The sequence below is a fragment of the Lissotriton helveticus genome, chromosome 2_2 (assembly GCF_964261635.1).
Source record: "Lissotriton helveticus chromosome 2_2, aLisHel1.1, whole genome shotgun sequence".
Taxonomy (NCBI): domain Eukaryota; kingdom Metazoa; phylum Chordata; class Amphibia; order Caudata; family Salamandridae; genus Lissotriton; species Lissotriton helveticus.
In genome coordinates, this window is record NC_136060.1 from 351,469,776 (window position 1) to 351,493,513 (window position 23,738).

At 45.4% G+C, this 23,738-nt stretch overlaps 1 protein-coding gene across 1 annotated transcript in view; it reads left to right on the plus strand.

Annotated features, from left to right (window-relative positions):
• SH3TC1 (SH3 domain and tetratricopeptide repeats 1) overlaps positions 1-23,738 on the plus strand; it is a 328,239-nt gene that overhangs the window by 156,518 nt on the left and 147,983 nt on the right. Inside the window, exon 9 of the mRNA XM_078678530.1 lies at positions 5,255-5,450. Within this exon, the coding sequence (XP_078534656.1) occupies positions 5,255-5,450 (196 nt within the window). The remainder of the gene's footprint in view (positions 1-5,254; positions 5,451-23,738) is intronic.

Consider the following 23,738-nt stretch of genomic DNA (forward strand, 5'->3'; position numbering starts at 1 on the left):
CCTGGCCTGCCTACCAAGAATATGTTATGCCTACAGTTATCTGTTCAGCTCCCCGGCTTCACATTCCTAGCTAACGAACAGGATAAACATATTCGTCTACAGTCCAGTCTTTCTGTCTCCATGCAAGTGATTTCCTGAATTAGTTTCCATAGAAGACCCATAGCACACGCAAATACATGAAGAAATATATGCATACACTAGCTTTAGTGACAAGTAGCCTTTGCCCTGATGACTTTTAGAATCAAGCAACATGTACTCTAAACACAAGATATCAGATATGCTATAGGTACAGGTCGTTCTGACATCCCAGACTTCAGTCTCCTCTACTAGTGCTAGAAGTCAGCGCCCCCCCAGCTCTCCCCAGTTACACATCATGACTCGTTTTGCGCACACCAGTAGGTTAAAGGTTCCAGCTGCCCATGAAGCCCCCTCCATGTGTCCACCCACTTATGACACTTCTGTGACGTCTACATCACACACCTCCGTGCACGCCTTCTTTCACGCCCATATGTTCTTATCTTTCCTTTTTCACTTGTTACGCCTACTGTATTCAATGTAACTGTACTGTTTTACTATATATATTGTATGATGTTAACGAAATATTGAGATTGTCCCTTCCTGAACCTTAGCAGGTGATGGAACCCGATGTCCATTGGCTCGAGCCACTTAATTAAAGCCCGTATGACTCAGATACCACGGACTCTGCCTCTCATTTATTGAGCTATCCTTTTTCCTTTAATGCATAGAAAAATAGTACCGGTAATTTATTTATTTACCACAGTCGAGGTGCTGAAATGGATAAGCTAAAGTATGTGCTTAGCAGTCAGGACTATGAAGAGGACTGCAGTGTTATGACTGAGGTGAGCTCTATAGCAGCACAATTACCACCAGATTGAGGGGGAGCGCGATGCACAGCACTGGCAGGGAGTACGATATTAAGCACTCGCGCTCCCCAACGATCAGGGGAATGAACTTGCGTGGGCATTTTGTTTATTTAGATAAGTAACATTGTATAGTATCACAGGGGTCCCGACTATATTGCCCACCTCTGAGGTATGTACGCCGTTCTCTTATATAAAACGTGAGTAAATCGATATTTACATTCCACCACAAGAGTTAGAGGTGCAGCATTTCATACTGGACGCACGGGCTAGTCAAAAAATAAAAGAACATTCGGTCCCGAGAACAGTCCGAAGGAGGTGCAAACCCACTCAGGAAGTTTCTCTTCTTCCCCTTCTTTCGTTATCTAAATTTTCTCTAGTTTCCCTGTGCAGTTTTTGTCTTTCTATAATCTTGAATCCACTTTTCCCTGAAATGTCTGTGGCTACCTCTTCCACCTCAACCTGCTATACTGCCCGTCCATGCTTCCGATCTCTTGCGCGTTCTCTCCGCCTCTCCACTGCTGTCTCTATACCCCACCATCTATTTTGTGAGTTGTTGGTCTCTTCTGTCTTATTCTGCCGGATATCCCATCTCTCTCTCACCTTTTCCCCCTGAAGACACTCTGTACCTCACTCTCTCTTCTGTGAGGTGTCTCTTCTGTGTCGGGTATCCCATATCTCACTGTGAGTCTAACGCCTCACCCCCCAGTAGGCTGTCTCTATACCCCACCCACTCTTGTTAAAGGTCTTTCTTTACCATCTCAGTCTGCCAGCAGTCAACAGCCTCTCATACTTTCTCCCATGCACACTGTCTCAGTTCCACGTTCTCTCCCATCTCACCCCTCTATGTCATCCTTTACTGTTCCTCACTCTATCACCCTGCCTTTTGTATGTCTCCATAGCCTCTAATTATCTTCCCTGAAGTGTCTTTCTCACCAGTCTAAGCCTGCCAAGAACCACACACGTGCATCTCTCACGTTTGCGCAGTGCCAGACTGGTCTAGTCTCATACCCTGTCTCTTCCCTGAAGTCTTAAAACCAAGGAGAGCGTTTCATCAAGTCCGAAAGGGACAGAGCACCAGTAACAATGTAATTTAAAAGATTTTACCCTTTGGACTCTAAAACAAACTTCTAAATCAGATCCACATACACCACATTCATGCACTTGGAATAACTCCAAAAGGGGTACGATTTCTGATATTACAAATCTTTTATTTGTTACAAAACAAGGAATCTTTAAAAAAATACATTTCAATAACAAATCATTGCATTTCAATGTTAAAAATAAGCACCAGAATTACCATATTGTAAAAACTATACAGTTTAAAATCCATAATTCTCAAAAGACATGGCATCACATAGCAGCAAATAGACAACAGTAAATATACACCAGATGGAAGGAGAAAGAGAATGAGGCAGCAACAGTCCGCCCTTAATGTGTTAACCTCTTGGATGCTATGGGAATTCCCCTGCTGTGCTGGGATTTCGTGATCCTCATTGGTTCATGACGAGCTGGGCTCGTCATGAGCGTGCGAGGAGGCTACTGCATGACGAGCCCAGCTCGTCATGAGCGTGGAAGGGGTTAATCTGAGAATGACTATAGACAACGCATGGGACAGTGAAATTCGGTCTCTATGCTGCTAGTCCCGTTTCAGATTTAACAAAATAGATTGCGTTGACGCATTTCGGTGGAACTATCAGCCACATGCATCAAGCTGTTTTGCATTCGCAAACGGTGCGAATCGCAAAATTCGGCCGTTTGCGAATGCAAAAATTTTTGGGGGATGCATCATTTTTTTTTCTTTTTTCGCAATTTAAGAATTCGCAATTTTTTGCGATTTCTCAAACTGCGATAGCATTTATGAAATCAAAAATGTTGCAATTTCTTAAATGCTATGTATGATTTTTTTAAATTTGCGAATTCGCAATTTGTAAGGAAAAAATTACCATGAAGTAAACCTTCATGGTAATTTGCGAAAAGTTTTAAAAGGGCAAATAAATGCATTTTTGAAACTTATATTTTACACACACACCTGCCCTTGGGACATTTGTATGCGTAAAATGTACTTACATGACATTTCAGGGGTGCAGGGGGGTGTCCCCCCCCTTGAACCCTTGAAATTGCATTCTCATTTTGCGATTCCTTATTTGCGAATTCGCAAAATGAGAATGCCTTCCCATTGATTTCTATGGGCCTCTAGGCCCATAGGAATCAATGTAATGCAATTCCTTAATTGCGATTCGCAATTAAGGAATCACAAATAAAGGAAATTAAGAAATCGCAAAAAGTTTTGCTATTTCTTGATGCATAGGATTTTGCAATTCCTAAATTGCGATTCCTTAATTTTCGCAATTTAGGAATCGCAAAATCCTACAATGATGCATGTACCTGTAAATGATTACATCCACCTTCTTCAGGGCAAGAATAGAGAATTCCTTCCACCTGTGCTTCCTCTATAAGTACCTTAATAGGGTTTATCTTTTATGGACCCCTACAAAGCTTCTTATGAGCAGTAGCCGACTTTTTGCCTACTCTGTACACGACCTTATAAACTAGTTGGCAACTCCCAAACAGCATTTATCACTCAGAGTTTACTACTTCAAGCAAGATTGGCCTCTTATTGATCTGAATCTCGAACAATTATTAATTCAGTGGGCGATCTGCCTCACGACTTGTAGTTTAAATTCACCTATTCGAGAGATTTTTACCAAAACGATCCTTCCCTTTATAAAAGCGGCCTCTGTATGGAGCCTGGATGTGCCCAATTTCAGTGATTCTTTTCAATATGCCGCCATGACGGCGTATTGAAAGGAAACCCCGTACCCGATCCCTTTGAGCTGCAAACAGGAGCAATTGAGCCCTTTTGTAATCACTGAAATCCTTAAAGCTTATACTCAGGTTTGTTGAGGGCCTCAGACAACTAAACAGAGTGAAAATAATAACTCCAAAAACATATAAATGTGTAAATCACTTACGGCTATACAATAAGTAGCAACTACATGGTCTGCAAATATGTTACATACTGAGTATAGAGGGTGATGGAGCCATCTCACGGAAACAACCAGTGAAAGATTGAAACACAGCTTTGAGTGCCTCCAATGTTTCACCTCATTGGTAAGTTCAACACTGAGGAACAGCTTCTCCTAATTGGTAGGTCCAGTACTGACATTCTACTACTGTCCTTGCCTTTTGAGAAATTAATGTATGCACCTCATACTATTACTTCTAGTTAGCCTGCTCCGAAAATTGTGAGAGGAGTTGGTGAATTAGTTAAAAAGTGTATGAGGCTCTAATTCATAGGTCAATACACATGATACACATTTTTAAAAGTGCTAGCAGACTAGAAATACATTTTATGTGCAGCCAGGCACTCTGTACGGTTTTAATATATAAAGACATGTTATATTCTTTCATTAGATCCCCTCCCACTGATATGTACCCACTAGATCACTGATTCCTAACCTGTGGTCTGGGGAGACCTTGGGATCTGTGAAGCCTACTCAGGGGCCCTGCGACGGCTTAGAACATTAAGTAATATTTACAGATTAATAAAGTGTATATAAATAAAGAAGCAAAATGTGATGTTTAAAATTTTAAAACGTTCTGTAAATGTTTTAGGAATTTAAACTGTAGGCTAAAAATAAACACAGTTTCCTCATATTGATTTGTGGAAGCAGTGCAAGTGCCTCAAACAGATCATAGTATGGATAATGAGGGGCCTAAATTCAGTTTACGAAAGCTACAACTATCCCATAAAAATTAAAATGTTGATTTAAAAAAAAAAATATTTTGGGGTTTTAAATAAAATATTTTGTCTTGTTTGAAGAATGCTTGTTCCTGTATTTCTTGTGTATTGTTTTGCGATTCAAAATATAGAAAACGTTTACGCCTGTGTCCACATCTTCCAATAATGCCTTACTGGGGGTCCCTGGATTCTAATAATTATTCAGTGAGGGTTCCTGGGTGCCAGTAATGATTAAGTGGGGGTCCACAGAAGTCAAAGGTTTACGAACCATTCCATTAAATAACTGACTTTATAGCTAATTCTTGGGTCCAATGTTCATAAAATCAAATTACGGATTCATAATTAGCACATGTACTTTTGTTATGCACAAGACCCTTAATGTGTGCACAAACAGAAAGCATCTAAGGAAAACTTGAGTATGATGCTGCAATCGTCACCAATTAATTTCTACCATAACAGGTTGTTTAGCTCATGTAATGAGTGTGTTACATACTTGGGGGTTGATGTTTATGTTTCTTAAGTTACCTCAAACTGAAAATGAAACATACAAGGTAGCTGATAATAACATGTTTCTTAATTCACCACAAACTGAAAATTAAACTCAATGTTACCATTCTCTTCAATGCAGCTGTGGGGTCTTGTGTGGCAATGGTTGATTATGAGACTGATGTTCCTGAAGAAATAAGCTTCAAGATTGGAGAAAGGATTGAGATTGTTGGATTTTTCATAGAATGTATGCCATGGTTCGTTGGACGCCATGCGGATACTGGAAAGACTGGATTTGTGAAAAGCAGTCACACGAAGCCTGAGATTCCTGAAAATGAGTAAGTGACAAATTGCTCCTCTTTCTTTTAATTTTTTTGAAGACTATACCTTGCTCTTCCCCAGTGTCAGAACATTGGAATGCTGGGTGCTGCATTGATGACCTAGAGTGGTTGTAGCCAAAGAATTTTTGGCAAACACCTTCTGCTTCAACATTCAAATGCTCATCCTTCTGTTTCTCCCAGTTTTATGTGGACCATTCTACCCTCAGTGGGTGGTATGTTCTAATAACTTCATAGTGCTTATTCCTTGTGTTACACCGGGTGCTAAGACACTCCCTCTTGTTATAGGCTCTTGTATGCAACTTGGGCCATTAACACAGGTAAAAAAAAATTATTGACAGCTGTAGCGTGTTGAATTATTTTAAGTCAACAAATCCTATAGGACAGCATACAAATGATTGTATGAAGTAATTTGAGATATCATTATTGTTGTCATTTAACCTATTATGGGTGATGTAATGTGTGAGGTCATAAGCAGTGCCTAGCCAGGGCACAAGGTATAGTTAGCTTCAATGAACTATAATAATAGAATTTCAGATATTTTTTGGTTTTTAATGTTTAACATTTTACCTTATTTCAACACCCAACTATAATGTCACTTTGACCTGTTTTTTCAGTCAACATATATAGTCCAGTTGAAGGCGTCAGCTGAAACTCGTCTGGCATGTCAGTGCTCTTGTTTTTAACCCACACGATGTAATCAATAATACTGGTGATTTCTTTCTCCCTAGAGTGCTGGTGTGGTTCCTAATTGGATCGACCATCAGCGACATATATAGTAAAACATTACGATTTATTTAATAATAATAATAATAATATTTATAAGGTGATTTGTGAAGCACCTGCTTATTCTATCCGGAGTGTCCCCGCGCTATAAATACAATCTTCAGTACTGAAAATTAAATGGTGAGCTCATCAGGCCTTAACTTTGGAAGAAACACAGGTTTTTAGTTTCTTACGAAAGGCTGGTTCAGATCCTTTCTGTCTCAGATCTAAAGGCATAGTGTTCCACAATTTAGGAGCCAAAAAGCCAAAGGCGCACCCTACCATTTAGGCTTTTTTCACCATGGGAATAAACGTGAGCCAGGCCTCCACAGACCTGAGGTTTCTTCTAGGTCGATACAACTACACCAGAGGATGTAAATTTGGGGGTTCTTTCCCATTCAAGATTTTTTGGCAGAGACACATAGCTTTAAAGGAAACTATCTTCTCACAGAAGGCCAGTGTAATTTAGTGAGAGCTGTCCCCATGGACGACTGCCTTCGAGATATTAAGCATCAGCCGGTCTGCCACATTCTGCACTCTCTGGAGTTTAACCAATCTACCTTGGTAGGCTCTAAGGTATAACACATTACAGTAGTCCATCCTGGACATAACCAGTGCTTGGACAACTGATTTCCTGGCAGCCTCTGGGAGAAAGCCCACGATTTTACTCACAATTTTCAAGATTCCGGAATATTTTCCTGCAAGACAGGATATCTGGCTGTCAAATCATAGATCAGCATCAAACCAGATGCCGAGGTTCTGTAGTAGGGGATCTCTGTGTATAGTCATAATCTAGTGAATAGTCCCGCCCATGTGCGAGGACCCCGGCAATAAAAAATAATCTCTTAAGTTGTCAAAAAATGCAGAACTGCAAAGACACTTAAGAGAGAATTTAAAGACAAATAATGCAGCCTATATCCACAGGCTACACTGTCCAGTACTTCAACTAGAAATTCCACCAAAAAACACCCACACAAACAGCACAGCCTGCCCAGTTTCTTCCACAGAGAAACTTGCCTCTACCAGTAAAAGCCTCTGGAATGATAGAGAGGAAGGCATGGACAGACAAGCCCCATAGGCTGCCATTATGTGGCTTAATAGGATACTGTGCCTTTAAGAGAGCTTTCCAGAACTTCTCCCAGTATCCCAGAATGCACAGCAGGTCCCATTTACTTTCAGTTCTTTTTTCCGGCTCCTGCTAACAGGACCCTGATGCATTGAGCTCTCCCTTTTTCAAGGGTTTATTGGAATTGTGTGCACTTTTGGCTTTAAAAGTGTTTTCAGCTTGTGTACTTGGTGTTTCCCTTCACTCCTGTGTATTTGTTCAGGCTTTGTAGGGCTCTAAAATGCCTGCTCTATTCGACAAGTGCCCAGCATGTGGAAGGAAGAAGGCCAAGACTGATCCACACGACGTCTGCATACTCTGTCTCCCTGAAGCACATGTCCCTGAAGAATGTGACATCTGTCAGACCTTTTCAACAAGGACCCTGAGGGACAGGCTGAAGATTAGGCTTCAAGGCCTAGAGGAGAGACGGCTGCAGGCTGCAGGTGGGTCTGGGCAGGCTGGGAAGGCTCCCTCTGCCTCTGCTGAGGCCTCAGGGGGGCTCCCCAGAGGCAGGAAACCCAGCAAACGGTCCCGGTCTCCGTCGACGTCTGTTGCATGGACGACGATGTCGAGAGGGATGACGACGGTGTGTTCCCCATCTCCCCGGGGCTCCGGGTCGAGACGGCGTGAGAAGTCGACGTCGAAAGGCCTGGGTAGGCCGCCGTCGAGATCACCGTCGACGGCGTCTTCGTCGTCGACATCAGCGTCGACCCATCGACGTCGAAGAAGGACAGACAGGAATCGGCGCTTGCCGTCAAAGCGACACCGCCGGTCGCCGTCGAACAAACGCGGGGACAAGCGGTCGGTGCCGAGAAGGAGTCGACGCTCATCGTTGAGGACTACACGTTCGACGTCGCGGAAGTGGCGTTCGGCGTCGAGGAAGAAGCGCTCGACGTCGTGGAGGCGGCGTTCGACGCCGGAGTCGCGGAGGCAACGTTCGACGCTGGAAAAGCGACGCTCGATGTCGAGAAGAAAGAGGTCGGCGTCTCTGAGACTTTCCAGCTCTCCTAAGCGGCGCAGAAGGATTTCTGACGCCAGAAGTCACGCTGGGTCTGGTGGAGGACGCCGGAGACGGCGATCACCTACTGGCGGGGCTGATTCGCAGTCACCTCCCCCGAAGAAGTCACCGGGCTCGGTGTACTCGGTGGTTTATACACCACCTCGGCCTAAGACGCCCCGCCTCCTTTACCTAGAGAGGATCCTCCCATCAATCTTCCTCTTCCACCACTTCCTCCCGCAGGACAACCACCGCCACCGCTTTCGCCACGTGGGCCTGCTCCTCGGTCGGAGATACCTGTTCCTCCACCGAGGTCGGTGTCACTGCCTCCACTCCCTACACCGCCTAAGGGGACTCCAAAACCTCTACCCCAGGATAGGCCAAGGAAGACACCTCCATAGAGGCCTGTGGAGCGTCCACGAGCTGGGAGATCGCGCTCTCGCTCCAGGAGGAGGGAACGATCGCGTAACAGGTCGTCCACGAGGTCGAGACGACGCCACAGGAGGCGCAGGTCTCGTTCCCAGACGAGGTCCTCGGGGACCAGGGACTATTCTCTGACTTTGTCGGAATCACCGGAGACAAGGGTGTCTCCGGTTGACGATCTGGTGTCCTTTCATGATGTCCTTCTAAGAAGTGCAGCGAAATTGGGCATCTCGTTGACGGTGCCCACGCCCAAAACATCGGTGATCTTCGAGACGCTTCACCAGAAACATCTGTCTCGGCCATTACTACCACTGGTACCGGGCCTGGAGGAACCTGCCATGGACCTTTTCCTCACCCCGGCGGTGACTAAGGCGGCCCCCTCGAGACTGCAGAAAAAATACCGGGCTCCCGACTCGGATCCGGCTTTTCTAAGGGTGGAACCCCCTCCAGACTCTGTGATAGTGACGGCAGCTCGGAAACAGCATGCCACCACTCCGTCATCCACAGTCCCACCAGATAAGGAATCTAGATGGCTGGATTCGGCTGGGAGGAAGGTTTGTGGGACGTCGGCGACTTCCATGAAGGCTGCCAGTGCCACGGCCTTGTTGGTGCCGTGTGACCGAGCCCTCTGGGAATCCCTCCAGCAGTTTGTGGAACACCTGCCTCGAGACAAGAGAGAAGATTTCCAGGAGGTGTTGAATGAGGGGATGCTGGTGGCGAATCAGGTCATCAGTGCTGCAGCCGATTCTTCCTTACAGGCGGGGCATGGCTTCTGCCATGGGATTAACCAGCGAAGACACGCCTGGCTCCGCCTCACGTCACTAAAACCTGACGCACAACAAAGGGTTGCCAATCTACCATTCTCTGGCAAAACCCTGTTTGGAAAACATGCTGATGACGAAATGGCCCGCATGAAGGCGGAGGCCAAAATGCTCACGGCGGTGGGTCTAGAAAAACCCAAGGATACCAAGAAATCGTACCGCCCGTTCCAGAGACGGTTCGGTGGACAGGGCAGAGGGCTTGGCCAGGCTTCGGGGCAGCAGCAGCAGCAACAACAGCAGCAGTTCCGAAGGCCGTTCCAGAAGCGCCAGAGAGCCAGAGGCGGCCAACAGTCGGCAACGGCAACTAAAGGCCCGGCCGGGTCTAGGCCCTGAGCGCTTACTTCCCCTACATCCGTTACCCACTCCGGTGGGGGGAAGCGTTCAATTTGTTCTGGCAGAGTGGAGAAAAATTACTCAGGACAAGTGGGTGCTGAATATTGTTTGCAATGGATACAGTCTTCGGTTCACCAGCCCGCCTCCAGCAATTCCACCGGTCAGCTCGCAGTTTCAGCTGCGCGAGCTCCAGGCGGAGGCCGATATCCTGTTAAGGAAAAGGGCGATAGAAGACGTACCTCGGTCTCAAAGAGGAAGAGGTCTGTACTCCCGGTTCTTCCTGGTTCGCAAGAAGGACAAGAACGAGTTCAGGCCCCTTCTGGACTTGCGACAGGCAAACAAGTGGATTCGCAGAGAAAAGTTTTGCATGCTGTTGTTGCATCAGATTTATCCTCAGTTGCAACAGGGAGACTGGCTATGTGCTATAGACCTACAAGATGCGTACTTCCAGGTGCCCATTGCACACAAACACAGGAAGTTCCTGCGATTCCAAGTCGGCGCCAATCATTATCAATACACAGTACTGCCATTCGGACTGAAGTCTGCGCCAAGAACATTCTCAAAGTGCATGGCGGTGATAGCAGCGCACCTGAGAAAGAACAAGGTGTTCGTCTACCCGTACCTGGACGATTGGTTGATCAAGGCCTCCTCCTTCTCGGAAGCTCAAGCACACTTCCAGAAGACGTGCATTCTCTTGAACAAGCTGGGGTTGCACATCAACATGTCCAAGTCTGTCCCGACCCCGGTCCAGTGCATACAGTACTTGGGAGCCTCCATCAATACGCTGTCAGCAAGCGTGTCTCCTTCGGAGGAGAGACGATTATCACTCCTTCGGAAGGCTCAGGATCTTAGGATCACTCCATCTACTACAGTGAGGACGGTGTCTTCTCTACTGGGATCGATGGCCTCTTGTATCTTCTTAACGCCACACGCACGACTGCACATGAGACCGTTGCAAGAGTGCTTGGAGGACCAGTGGGATCAGAGGAAAGGATCTTGGGACGACAGGATACGACTGTCTCTGCATGCTCTTCAGTCTCTGAAGTGGTGGTGTTCAGCGGAGAATCTCCTCAGAGGGGTCCCTTTCCACAAGGACATTCCCACTCAGACTGTCGTGACGGATGCCTCTCTCCAAGGCTCGGGAGCGCACTCGGGAGACCTACAGATTCAAGGAACGTGGTCCCCTATGGAGGCCACGTATCACATCAATTTCCTGGAACTCAGAGCTGTTCACTTGGCACTGAAGGCCTTTCATCCGTCCTTTCAGACCAACTCTCTGCTTGTACAGATGGACAATACGACCAGGATGTATTACCTCAACAAGCAGGGGGTCTCGAGATCGCGCACCCTGTCGCAGGAGGCGCAGACGATCTGGCATTGGCTTCTGGCCCGAGGACTGACGATAACGGCTACCCATCTGCCAGGTGTGCAGAATGTTTAGGCGGACGCACTGAGCAGACTCCTCCAGGAAAACCACGAATGGGTCATAAACGACGAAGTACTAGGAGAAGTCTTCGCAAGTTGGGGGACGCCAGACGTAGATCTGTTCGCCACCGCCGAAAACAGCAAATGCCGAGACTTCGCCTCCAGGTAATAAGAGCGGGGGACGCTGGGGAATGCGCTATGGATCAACTGGTCGAACAGCTTTCTGTACGCTTTTCCACCCATTCCCCTGATTCCGGCAGTACTCATCAAGCTGGCCCGGTCCAGGGCGCAGATGATACTCATTGCTCCGGAATGGCCCAGGCAGTGGTGGTTCACGGACCTGCTTCACCGGTCTCTCCTTCCTCACATACGGCTGCCGTGCAGGCCGGACCTTGTCACGAAGTTCGGGGGACAGATGTTGCACCCCAACCTCTCGTCTTTGAGTTTGGTGGCATGGCTCCTGAGATAGTGCAATATGGTCATTTGAATCTGCCAGAAGATTGCATGGACATACTAAAGGAGTCTAAGCGACCTTCCACTCGGACTTCCTATGCTTACAAGTGGAAGAGGTTCTGTATCTGGTGCAAGTCCAAGAACTATGACCCTACGACGTGCAAGGAGGATGTCATTCTTCCTTACCTTCTACATTTGGCGCAGTCTGGCCTTAATGTACATTCCATTAAGGTTCATCTTGCTGCATTGACTGCCTACAGGAAATGCCCTTCACAGACTTCCTTCTTCCAGATCCCTGTGATCAAAGATTTTCTGGAAGGCTTGAAGAAAGTATTCCCTCCTGTCAGGCTTCCTTCGCCTTCATGGGAATTGAATGTGGTGCTGTCCAGATTGATGAAGGAGCCTTTTGAACCTATTCATAAGGCTTCGTTGCAGCACCAGTCCTGGAAGGCGGCGTTCCTCGTGGCCATTACATCGGCCCGCAGGGTGAGTGAAATTCAGGCGTTGTGTTGCCAAGAACCTTATACTGTATTTCATGCTGCTAAGGTGGTTATGCATAATCACCCTAAATTTCTTCCCAATGTTATTTCTGATTTTCATGTCAACCAGACGATAACTTTGCCTACGTTTTTTCAGAATCCTTCCTCTCCAGCCGAAAGGTCTTTACATTCCCTGGATGTTAGGAGGGTGTTGAAATTTTATCTGGATAAAACCAAAGATATTCGTTGGTCAGACCAATTGTTTATCAATTATGGATCGGTCAGGACGGGTCTTGCGACCTCGAACCAGTCCATCTCTAGGTGGATTGTGTCCTGCATACAGCTGTGTTACCAAAAAGCTAATAAGACCTTAGGGGGTAAACCTAAGGCTCATTCCACCAGGGGTAAAGCTGCCACGACAGCTTTGCTCCGTAATGTTCCAATTGCAGAAATCTGCAAGGCGGCCACTTGGAAGTCGGTCCATACCTTTGCTAAGCATTACTGCCTGGACTCTGATGCCAGGGCAGACGCTCAGGTTGGGCAGGCTTCGCTGCGAAATTTGTTCGCACAATAGTGGTGTTATTTCTGGTTCTCCACCGCCGCTTGGTGTGGGGATGGGCTTGGCATTCTATTCACTAGATTATGACTATACACAGAGATCCCCTACTACAGAAGGAGTAGTTTCTGTCCTGTAACTCCAGTTCTGCAGTAGGGGTATCTCTGTTATAGTCATAAGCGCCCGCCCTCCTCCCCGGTGGAAAAGGATATTCATGTACGAATGCTACAGGTCTGGCGTGTTACGCCTTCAAAAAGAACTGAAAGTAAATGGGACCTGCTGTGCATTCTGGGATACTGGGAGAAGTTCTGGAAAGTTCTCTTAAAGGCACAGTATCCTATTTAAGCCACATAATGGCAGCCTATGGGGCTTGTCTGTCCATGCCTTCCTCTCTATCATTCAAGAGGCTTTTACTGGTAGAGGCAAGTTTCTCTGTGGAAGAAACTGGGCAGGTTGTGCTGTTTGTGTGGGTGTTTTTTGGTGGAATTTCTAGTTGAAGTACTGGACAGTGTAGCCTGTGGATATAGGCTGCAATATTTGTCTTTAAATTCTCTCTTAAGTGTCTTTGCAGTTCTGCATTTTTTGACAACTTAAGAGATTATTTTTGATTGCCGGGGTCCTCGCACATGGGCGGAACTATTCACTAGATTATGACTATAACAGAGATACCCCTACTACAGAACTGGAGTTACAGGACAGAAACTACTCCTTCTTCACTTTCGGCTTGGGAGCCAGTACTGGTACAGGTGCATCTGGCCACCAGGCAGAGGACCAAATAGATGATTGTTCCCCTCATAAGAAAACCTCAGTTTTTCCAGCATTTAGCCTGAGGCAACTATGGTCCATCCACTCCACTTAATCGGGAGGCAAGCTCTAAGCCGAGCTGCAGAGTTTCCCTCAACCTGAAACAGGGTAATAATAAGCTGCAATTCATCAGTGTATGACACAATGTGAACCACCTGGAAGGTCTGATTCTGGAGGAAGGAAGCTATCCAGCACAGCCGTATCTCCTAGACTGCAGTTCCACAGCCGTTCCACCTAAAGGCTGTGGGATACGGTATCAAAGGCCTCACTTCGATCTAGCATAATCAGTGCAGCGGTTTTGTCCCCATTAGTTATCTGTCTAAGGGTTTCGGACACTAACAATAATCCTGACTCAGTACTAAACTACGGGCGGAAACCCGATTGGGACTCATGCAGTAAATCCTCAGCTACAACAAAACTCATCAGCAGCGGCTGCCGGCACAGGTAAGCGAGGTAGGGCGGGTGGGTTTGGAGGGGGGGAAGTCGACAGGCAACGAATAGGTATAATTAAATAAATAATACCTATTCTGTTGTGTGTCGACTACCTGTGCCACCCGCCACTGCTCAGCAGCTGTTTATTTATATGTTTCTCTGCCACTTTGGCAAAGATCGCAAGCAGAGAGGTGGGTCTGAAAGCTTCTGGCTTTCCAGGGCCCTAAGTAGGTTTTTTAGGAGTGGCACAACAATAACCTGTTTCCACCTCGAGGGTACCTACCCCAATACTAAAGATTTATTGAGCTGGTCCCACAATCCAGATAAAATTGCTTCCCTCCCTTGTCCCAGAATCAAAGGTGATGCAGGGTCATTTGGGAAGCCTGATTTCACCCTAACCATCAGAGCACGCAGCTCATCTGTGGTTAGGGTATTAAAACTAGAGTGTCCTACCTTAGCATCCAATAGTTTATACCAAGTTTCAAATCATGGGGTATCTCTAGCAGCCTTCAGGAAGGAATCATAGATGTTAGAGACCTTATCCCGAAAGAAATGGGCAATGGCCCCCGAAACCCGATCCAAGGAGGATAATGATTTTACAATGGCGAATAGCTCCCGTAAGGAGCTCTGACGTTGCTCATTCTTATTAAGATGAAATGGCTGTGAGTGATTCTAATGCGTTTGTGATAATACTTCACTGTCTTACGATATTTAGCTTTATCCAAGGCACTGAAGTTTAAACACCAAAGCTGCTACAGACATTTACATGTCTTTTTTTGCATCCAGAACTCTTCATTGAACCATTTAGCTGAGGGTTTGAGGCATTTAGCTATATAGCTCATCATTGGTACAATGTGATCAAACACATCAGTAATCCATTTCTCCAGTTGTAGGTTGGCCTTGTCTATTCAATTACTTAAAATTGGATGATTTACAACCAAAGCCGGTGTAAAGGTAGCAGGGGTAACATTCATCCATTTTCATGACCAACTCTGCCTGTCTCCATTTGCAATAGGTGTAGGAGTGAGGAGGAGGATCTGAAAAGGTATGGCAGAATGGTCAGACCAGATCAGAGAAGTAGGGGGAATCCACCACCACTCCTGGAAAATTGGAAAAAATTGGATCCAGCGGATGGCCCATACTGTGCGTAGGAGCATGTACCAGTTGGACAAACTGGAGAGCTTCCAGGTCCTCAACAAGAGTGAAAGCCAGCTCGCATGTCGCATCCTCAACATGAAGATTGAGGTCACCCAAAACTAAAAAAGCAGAGTAATACAGCAAAAAAGAGGGCAAGATATCAGCCAAGGCAGATACAAATTTTGAAGCCAAACCCAGAGGTCAATAAATAAAAAACCCTGCTAGGCTGAAAATGCCAGAGTAAAAAAGGCTGCCTAACAACCCGCAATATTTATCTCTAAGGACGTACAAAGAATAATTTGTCTAAAAATAATAATGATCCCTCCTCCTCTTTGCGTCTGTCTGTCAAGTCTCACAATCATATAGCCTTGTGGGATTGCGGCTAGAATATCCGGTGCTGAGTTCTCTGTAATCAAGAGAGAAACAAAGCATCTGGCTGATGGTCTACTAGAAAGTAAAAAATCTCTGCTTTATGCTTAACAAGAGAGCGACAATTCAACACGTAACAGAGTGCCATAGATGGGGTAGGCCCACTCTTACTTCTCCTAAGGATATGTGTCCCCCAACTGTTATCCCCATTATCTAAAATATTAGCTATGCCCTGTGAGTGTGTGTTCCAACTAAATCAGATCTTTGTGCAATTATTCAAGTTCAAATCACTAATCCTTATCTAAGGATAAAAGTTACCATGTCTGCAACTCAAAAGTCCATCTTAAAAACCTTAACATTGTAACTGACAATCACATAAAATAATAAAATCAAAATTATAACTACTTAGTCTGTTTACGTTATCAATATAAGTCCTTTATTTTATGTGATTAAAAAAAAATCTTAAGTGTAAATCATGTTATCCACTCTTGGTATTTAAATTTTAGGAAGTTAATCACACTTTACTTAATACTTATAAAAATATTTTTCAGACTCCTCTTTCTATATTTGGAATAACTAGCATAGTGCCTCTCTATAATCGGTCTCTAGTAGAGCATTCAATCCTCAAAATGGCCTCCTTTTTACATCCTATTCTATATAAGATGGCCACCACTACGTGTTTTGGCTTTCTAACACTCTGTGATTTTGTTTCCTATTTTATTATTTAAATTCAATCTTAAATACTATAGTAAACACCTTAACCCAGTCCCCATTTTCATAAGAGCCTTAGTACAAAAAATCACTAGCTAAAGAAATGTTTGGTAACTTCTAAAAAATTATCATTCAATGGATCACCTTATAAATAATGTATACAATTACTAATCATATTTAAAACTTCAATGAGTACATTAATCCTTTTGATATCTAGTTCATCATTCCAAGTCAATTTTTTTTAAAGACTTTATTGATTTTTCAAGTATCATCAAGCGATAAGCGGTAAAGATAAATAGATTAACAGTGATATTGTACACAAGCCCATCAATACAAGGCCATCTGTAGTAACTTGTAATCCTCCAACCCATACTACCCACCCGGATGTATGACATTACAACGCATGCTTTTATATTGCATGCTTTTACAACGCGGTTTTTACACCACATACCATTACAACGCATAGTGCTTTTAGGCGCTGGATAGTGAATTGTTTAATTTACTATTCCAACTCCAGTCCCCGTGGATAGTAGGGAAGGTGTTGGATAGTACATTAAACACATTCCCTATCCTAGAGCGCCCCCCAGCGCAATGCGTTGTAATGGTTTGCGTTGTAAAAGTTGCGTCGTAAAGGCACTGCGTGGTAAAAGTTGCGTTGTAAAGGTTGTTTACCTACCCACCCACCTCCTCGAGTTGCACCCATAGATCCATATAGCAAATACCTGTGTCCCAATGGCAATCATCTCATTTTAACAGTTAAAGGGCAGTTAGTAACCATAGTGCGTGGTCTGAAGCTGGTCTATTAGGGTTCAGGCATCAACAATCGTAAGTGTTTCAGCATTTCGAGGCAGGGGCCACCTCTGATAGGGTACCAGGGAATGTTGCTTGTGACGGGGAAACTGGCCCTTCATGCAGTCTACTAACACCTCTCAGGCCCTGGCTATATCTAAGGAGCTACATCTCTATCTAGCCTCCTGCGGCAGTACTTCACTTTCATGTCCGCCTACCTTTCAAGCTCCCTGTGCCACGTTACTGCTCATGGTCCTCCAGTAACCTTCGAATTCCTGGTGATTTCCCTCTTTGCGAGAATAAAGGCCAAGTCTTGAAACCTGCATGGCCTTGGCTTTGCAGTGTGTGAAAACCAACGTAAATAGCAGTGCCCTGGGATACAGAGGACCTCCCTCGTGGTGATATCAGCAACTGTATTTGTGACCTCTCCCCAGTAAGCGGCGAGCAACTGGAAACTTCACAACATATGTAGGAACTCCGTTCCCACCTCCCCACATCTCTGCCATATTGCCCTGTTGTATTGAAATATACATTTTTTCACCCAGGGGTGAGGTACGCACTATGCAAAACATAGAAGTTGAATAGATTGAAACAGGTGATACCCGATACTTTTGGGCCCGTTCTAATAGTTTTTCTTACTCACCCTCGGGTATTGAGATCCCCGGTCATCCTCTCATCAATTCCAGCAGCACGTCTTCTCTACCAGCCCTATATAGGCAGGTGAAAGCTTTTAAAGTACCCGCTTGAGTGACTTTGTATTGACAACACTTATGATGTAGAGGTTCCAACAGACACACATATCAGTGCCTGCGGTCTGCAGCCATCACCACCCCATGGAACAGAAAGTGACCCTGAGGTAAATCAAATTCAAAGCAGAATTCCTTGTTCCAGAGGAGTTCGTCGGCTTTGAACAAGTCTCCTATCCTTGATGCACCTGCAGCTTTTCAATCCATTAGGCCTCGACAATAACCTCCCATTGGGTAGTACCTCTAACATACTCAAAGGCATGTCAGACGAGTACGGAACCTGCACCCATGTCTTTTGCAAACACCGAGTCCAACAGCGCTGCAGCACTTGGAATTCAGTGGTATCATCCCCAAGAGGGCATTCTATCCTCAACAGGACCCTGAACAACCTTTGATGATTATATATAAAATGTTACATCTCCCGCTCTGGTGTCAGTCTACTTGCCAACCATTGTGTGAGCCATTGAAGTTGTGCCTCAAAGTAGTGTGGTAAGAGTTACCTGTCTACAGCTCGATTCTCATATTAAAACAATGATAAGCAAATATTGTTCCCAGAAGAATGCCTGGGAGATCCACACCAGTACAAAAGGGGGTGGTGATGGACAGAGCATCTGAACCAATCAAACACTCACACCCAGTCAACAGATCTGGGTTTAATCCATCACCGTTCTTTAGCCCACTCTGCCACCCCAGTTCAGACATGGCCATATGCAAATCAGTCTGACCCTGTGCCTCATGGGAACAGTCCAGCCTGAACTGCCAAGCCATGCCTTCCCTGGACCGGAAGCAAGCTTCCTATGACTGGTTTCTGGCATTTCAGCTGTCTTCAGCCAGGCTTGCCTGAATCCAGCGGCAAAGTGAGCAAGGAAGATCCACACCGGCAGCATCAGAAAGAAATACAGCGGTTGGGTGAGTGCAACCATTGTAAGCAGGGCTACACGGGCCACTGCAGATAGGAGGAGCATCTTTCAACAGTCAACAATCGTTTGAAGTGCCTGAATCGCCATCCCAACATTCCCTTCCAATATATCGGCCTGGCCATGGTATACTTTTACACCCTGATACTGTAAACATCTGGGTTTCCACTGTAATAACTCTAGCCCCACTGGGGGGGATTGCCACAAGTCACATGCGTTGGGAATAATCGTTACTTCTGCCAGTTGACTCTTAATCCAGCTAGTAAGGCGAACTCCTGGAGTAATCTCCTAGCACCTTCCAGACCTGTTGTCGTATTCTGAAAGAATATTAAGAGATCATCCGCATACAAGGTGATGTAGTGGTCTGGCCACTGACCTCCGTACAGAGGTGTTAGAAATTGGGTCTCTAGTTAGCAGAGGTATGCACCCTGTCCAAGTAGGGCCCACAATCCTAGTCAGGGTAACTTAGATACACACTAAAAGATAACCTGTGCTCACCCACTGGTAGCTTGGCACAGAGCAGTCATGCTTATTTAAAGAGGCAATGTGTGAAGTATTTATGCAACACACATACACACACACAGTAAAACAATGAAGACACTAAAAAAATACTCCACATAGGTTTAGAAAAATAGAGAATAATTTTATGAGTAAAACCAGACCAAAACAACAAATACACAGTATATACTAGTTAAGATATTGAATTTCAAAAGAATAAGTGGAAAATAATGCTTAGAAGCAAATAGCGCTTTAGGGTTTATATGAGGTCGTGCTGGACCAGGGCAAAGTCAAAGTTTGGGCCAACCGGGATGGAGCGCCTTTCGGCTACAGGAACCAAGCAGGCCCCGGTGAAAAAAATCCTTTCCTGGTCAAAACTGCGAGATGCGTCAGGAGACGTGTCAGTCTCGATCCCGCAGGTCGAGGATGTGTCGGTCCCAAAGATGTGGCACCGGGCCAAGATGCGGTGGTTCTGTAGGGTTTCCGAGAGGCGGCGAATCACGATTCTGATGCATGAAGCTCTCGAAGTGCTGCATTGGCTCTGATAGCGAAGTGCCAAATCTAACCCCGCAACCAGGTGGATGCTCTGGTTCTGCTACAAGTTCTGCTACAGTAGACAGGAAATGTGTTGATGTCCATGTTGCAAGTATCTGGGTCCTTTCCAGTGAACTAGGCACAGGAGCGGGGTAGAGACTTTGACATCCCTGAATCTCAAGCAACAGGAGGCAAGCCAACTAGCCCTTGAGCACACTTGGAGTGCAGGCTGAGTTCATCCCTCCTTGAGCACAGTCAGAGGACAGCAGGGCAACATACAGAAAAGCAGGCCTTCCAGATTAGCAGTCCAGTTGAGTCTGTTAAGCAGCACAGCAATTCCTCTAGCAGAGCTGCAGTTACAAGTACAGTAGTGTCTGTCTTGGTAGGGTCGGAACTCCAGTACTTCTACCCAAATGTGCTTTTGAAGTGGGGCTGGCTTCAAAGAGTGGTCTTTGAAGTGCACAAGTATCCTTTGAATCCAGCCATGTCTGCCAGGCTATTTAAGGGGGATAAATCAGGCCTTTGTGTGTGGACAGCTCACAAGCCTTCCTGCGTTTGTGGCCGTCTAGAGTGAATGCACCAAGTGTGGCTGTTACTCGCCCCAGACATGTATTGGAGACAGGTTGCAGGGCATACAGAGCAAAATGAGCAGAAAAATGGCAACTTTTTAAAAGTGGCATTTCTAAAATAGTAATGTTAAATCCAACCCTACCATTAACCCCTTCGGCGCTCATGACGAGTTGAGCTCGTCATGAGTTGTGCCGCTCGCATGCTCATGACGAGCTCAGCTCGTCATGTAACGCGGCTTTTTGAAAAAAGCTGCACAGCGCGAAAATAGCCGCCGCGCGCATGCTGTTAAAGAGGATTTATCATTACCATTTCAAAGACATAAAACATGATGCGGCTACTCCTTTCTGATGTTTTAAGGAATTCCCAATGCTAACTTTGAGAGGAGTAGGTCTCAGTGGGGAAAAACAAATTTGAGTGTTTGTCACTACTAGCACATGCAAAACTTAACAGTACATGTCCTACCTTTTACTTACACAGCACCCTTCCCTATAGGCTACATAGGACCTACCTTTGGTGTCACTTACATGTAATAAAAGGGGAGTTTCGGTCTTGGCGAGTAGTCTTAAATTCCACGTCAAAATGGTAAACTGCACACACAGGCTCTGCAATGGCAGACCCGACACAAGTTTGAAAGGCTACTTGTGTGGGTGGCACAATCAGTGCTGCAGGCCCACTTAGTAGCATTTAGGTTACAGGCCCCGGGCATATGCAATGGCACTTTACGAGGGACTTATAAGTAAACTAAATATGCTGATTATGTATGCACCAATGTTACAGTGTTTAGAGAAGAGAGCAAATGCACTTTAGCACTGGTTATCAGCGGTAAAACACTCATAGTTCTAAAGCCTACACAAATAAGGTAAGAAAAAGAGGAGGAGGAAGGCAAAACTTTTGGGGTGGCCCTTCGAAGAGGGGCATTTTCCAACACCCAGTATCTGTCCCCAGTTCTGTCATAGCTGGCCAGCGGCTCTATTGCTAGCGCAAAGAGCAGAGGTGACAAGGGGCTTCTCTGCCTGGTTCCACTGCCCACCTTATAGCTCTCTAAGATAAACCGTCCAGTCCGGACTCCGGTTGCGGGGTTTGTATATAGCAACTTAGTAGAGGCTACCAATGTTACAGTGTTTGGAGAAGAGAGCAAATGCACTTTAGCACTGGTTATCAGCGGTAAAACACTCATAGTTCTAAAGCCTACACAAATAAGGTAAGAAAAAGAGGATGAGGAAGGCAAAACGTTTGGGGTGGCCCTTCGAAGAGGGGCATTTTCCAACACCCAGTATCTGTTCCCAGTTCTGTCATAGCTGGCCAGCGGCTCTATTGCTAGTGCAAAGAGCAGAGGTGACAAGGGGCTTCTCTGCCTGGTCCCACTGCCCACCTTATAGCTCTCTGAGATAAACCGTCCAGTCCGGACTCCGGTTGTGGGGTTCGCATATAGCAACTTAGTAGAGGCTATAAATCTGCTCCCCAATCAGAAGTGCTCTATTACACTATAGGCTGTCAAAGGCCTTCTCTATGTCTCTAGCAAAGATCGCTGCTTATGTACGATCATAAGTATCGGCCTCTAGTAGTGTCAAGAGATTCCTAATATTGGACACCATATTGCGGCCAGTGATCAACTCTGCCTGATCGGGGTGGATTAGTTTTGTCATGTGAGGGAGGAGTCTGGTTGCAAATATCCGGCTACGGATTTTATAGTTGATGTTAAGCATCGATAATAGCTCTCGTGTCATGTGCAGGCCTCCCTGGTTTTAACAATGGCACTACCAGCACTTCTCGGGTGGAAGGCAGCAGAAGGGCTGTATCTTTAGCAGCTTTGTAAAAATCTACAACATTAGGGAACAGCACGTCTGCTTATGTGGCATAAAGCTTGACCGGAAACCCGGCTGTTCCTGGTGTATTGACCTGTGCCAAGGTTTTTATGGCCACTTGTACTGTAGTGTAGTTCCTATTATCCCAATAGGCTCTGCGCATTGGAATAATATCTTCAATAGTATAGACCTAGGGCAGAGGTTAACTAGGTCTTCTACCGACGATATTAGACTTAAAGTTTTGTGTTTGCCAGCTAGCTCAGAGTTCACTAGAAACTTTCTCGAATAGGCAAGGAGGATCTGAACCTCCCTGGATAGACAAGAAGGGATTTAGTTTCTGACAACCATAGAACATGACAACTTTGCTCTCCCCTAATCAAGAGTGTATCTCTAGAGTCGTGTGAAAACAAAAGACAACTTATTTTACTCAGTCAGTTCAGTGCATTCTTAGTTTCACCAGTTTGTAGAGAAAGGAAGAGATGGGCGTGTTCAATAAAAGATGTTATTTATTGATCAGTCTCTTTTCTCGTACAGAGAAATGAATCGCTATTATTGCAATACTTATAGTTAAGTAAAGTGCATACAGTAAAGACAGAATTATAAAATTATAAAATAATACTGTAAAAGCATTGATATGGTTTCTGAGCCATATGATACTTTAAAATGGATAAAATAGATACATATATGTATATATTTGACTAATCGTACTCAACTGGTGCTTCTAACCACGCCTACCCCAGTGTACCTGACCTAAGCCTAATACGTGGGCGGGAGTAGATAAGTAGCAGTTTAAGTTAAGTTTGTTTTGCCAAGGGTCTGACTCAAGAATTCTCTGCAAGGGGTTATTCAGTTCAGTACCTGGGAATTAGAAGGTTTGAGGGCTGGTATCTCTTATCCCAGGTCTTGATATTCCAGCTGCCTGCGAGGGCGGCTTGGAAGCGCCGGAGCTGGATTTCTCGGCAGGAGAAAAGCAGCGTCTCTCTCTCAGCGCGTCAGGAAGGAGGGGCAGCGTCTGTGGGCTTCGCTCTCAGCTGGGCTCCTCGGCAAGTCTCGCTGCTCCAATCTCGTCACCACCGCGTGTGTTTGCTTAAGGCAATGTCGGTAATATTTATACCTGAAAGGTGCCGAGATTGACGTAAGGATGGATATAAATACGTCGATAAGGATGTCATACGAACTGATCGTTAGCACATTCTTTACTGAAGTTCTCGGTGAAATCAAAACAATGGCTGCGGGGATTTCCCAGGTCGCTGTAGGTTTGATTTGTTTTGAGAACTCCGTATGCCTTTTAGGGGGCTGGAGAAATAGTGCTTGCCTAATGAGATGGCATGCGCTATGACCTAATCAGATAACACGCTTCTGTGCCGTGGTATGGCTTAATCAGATAACGGTTTTTGCGCCGTTGAATGGCTGCTAGTTACTTATTAACCAGACAAGGGTCAGGAATAGGGGGATCGATACAGTACCCATAGGAAATACATCACACCCACTCCACGTAATCTATGTCCATATTTACAAATCTAGGCATAGTAAAAAACTAGTAGTGTATGTGTATACCGTACCACCCCAAAATACAATCACATGTATTTCGAAAACTGGAAATGTGAAATACACGAAAA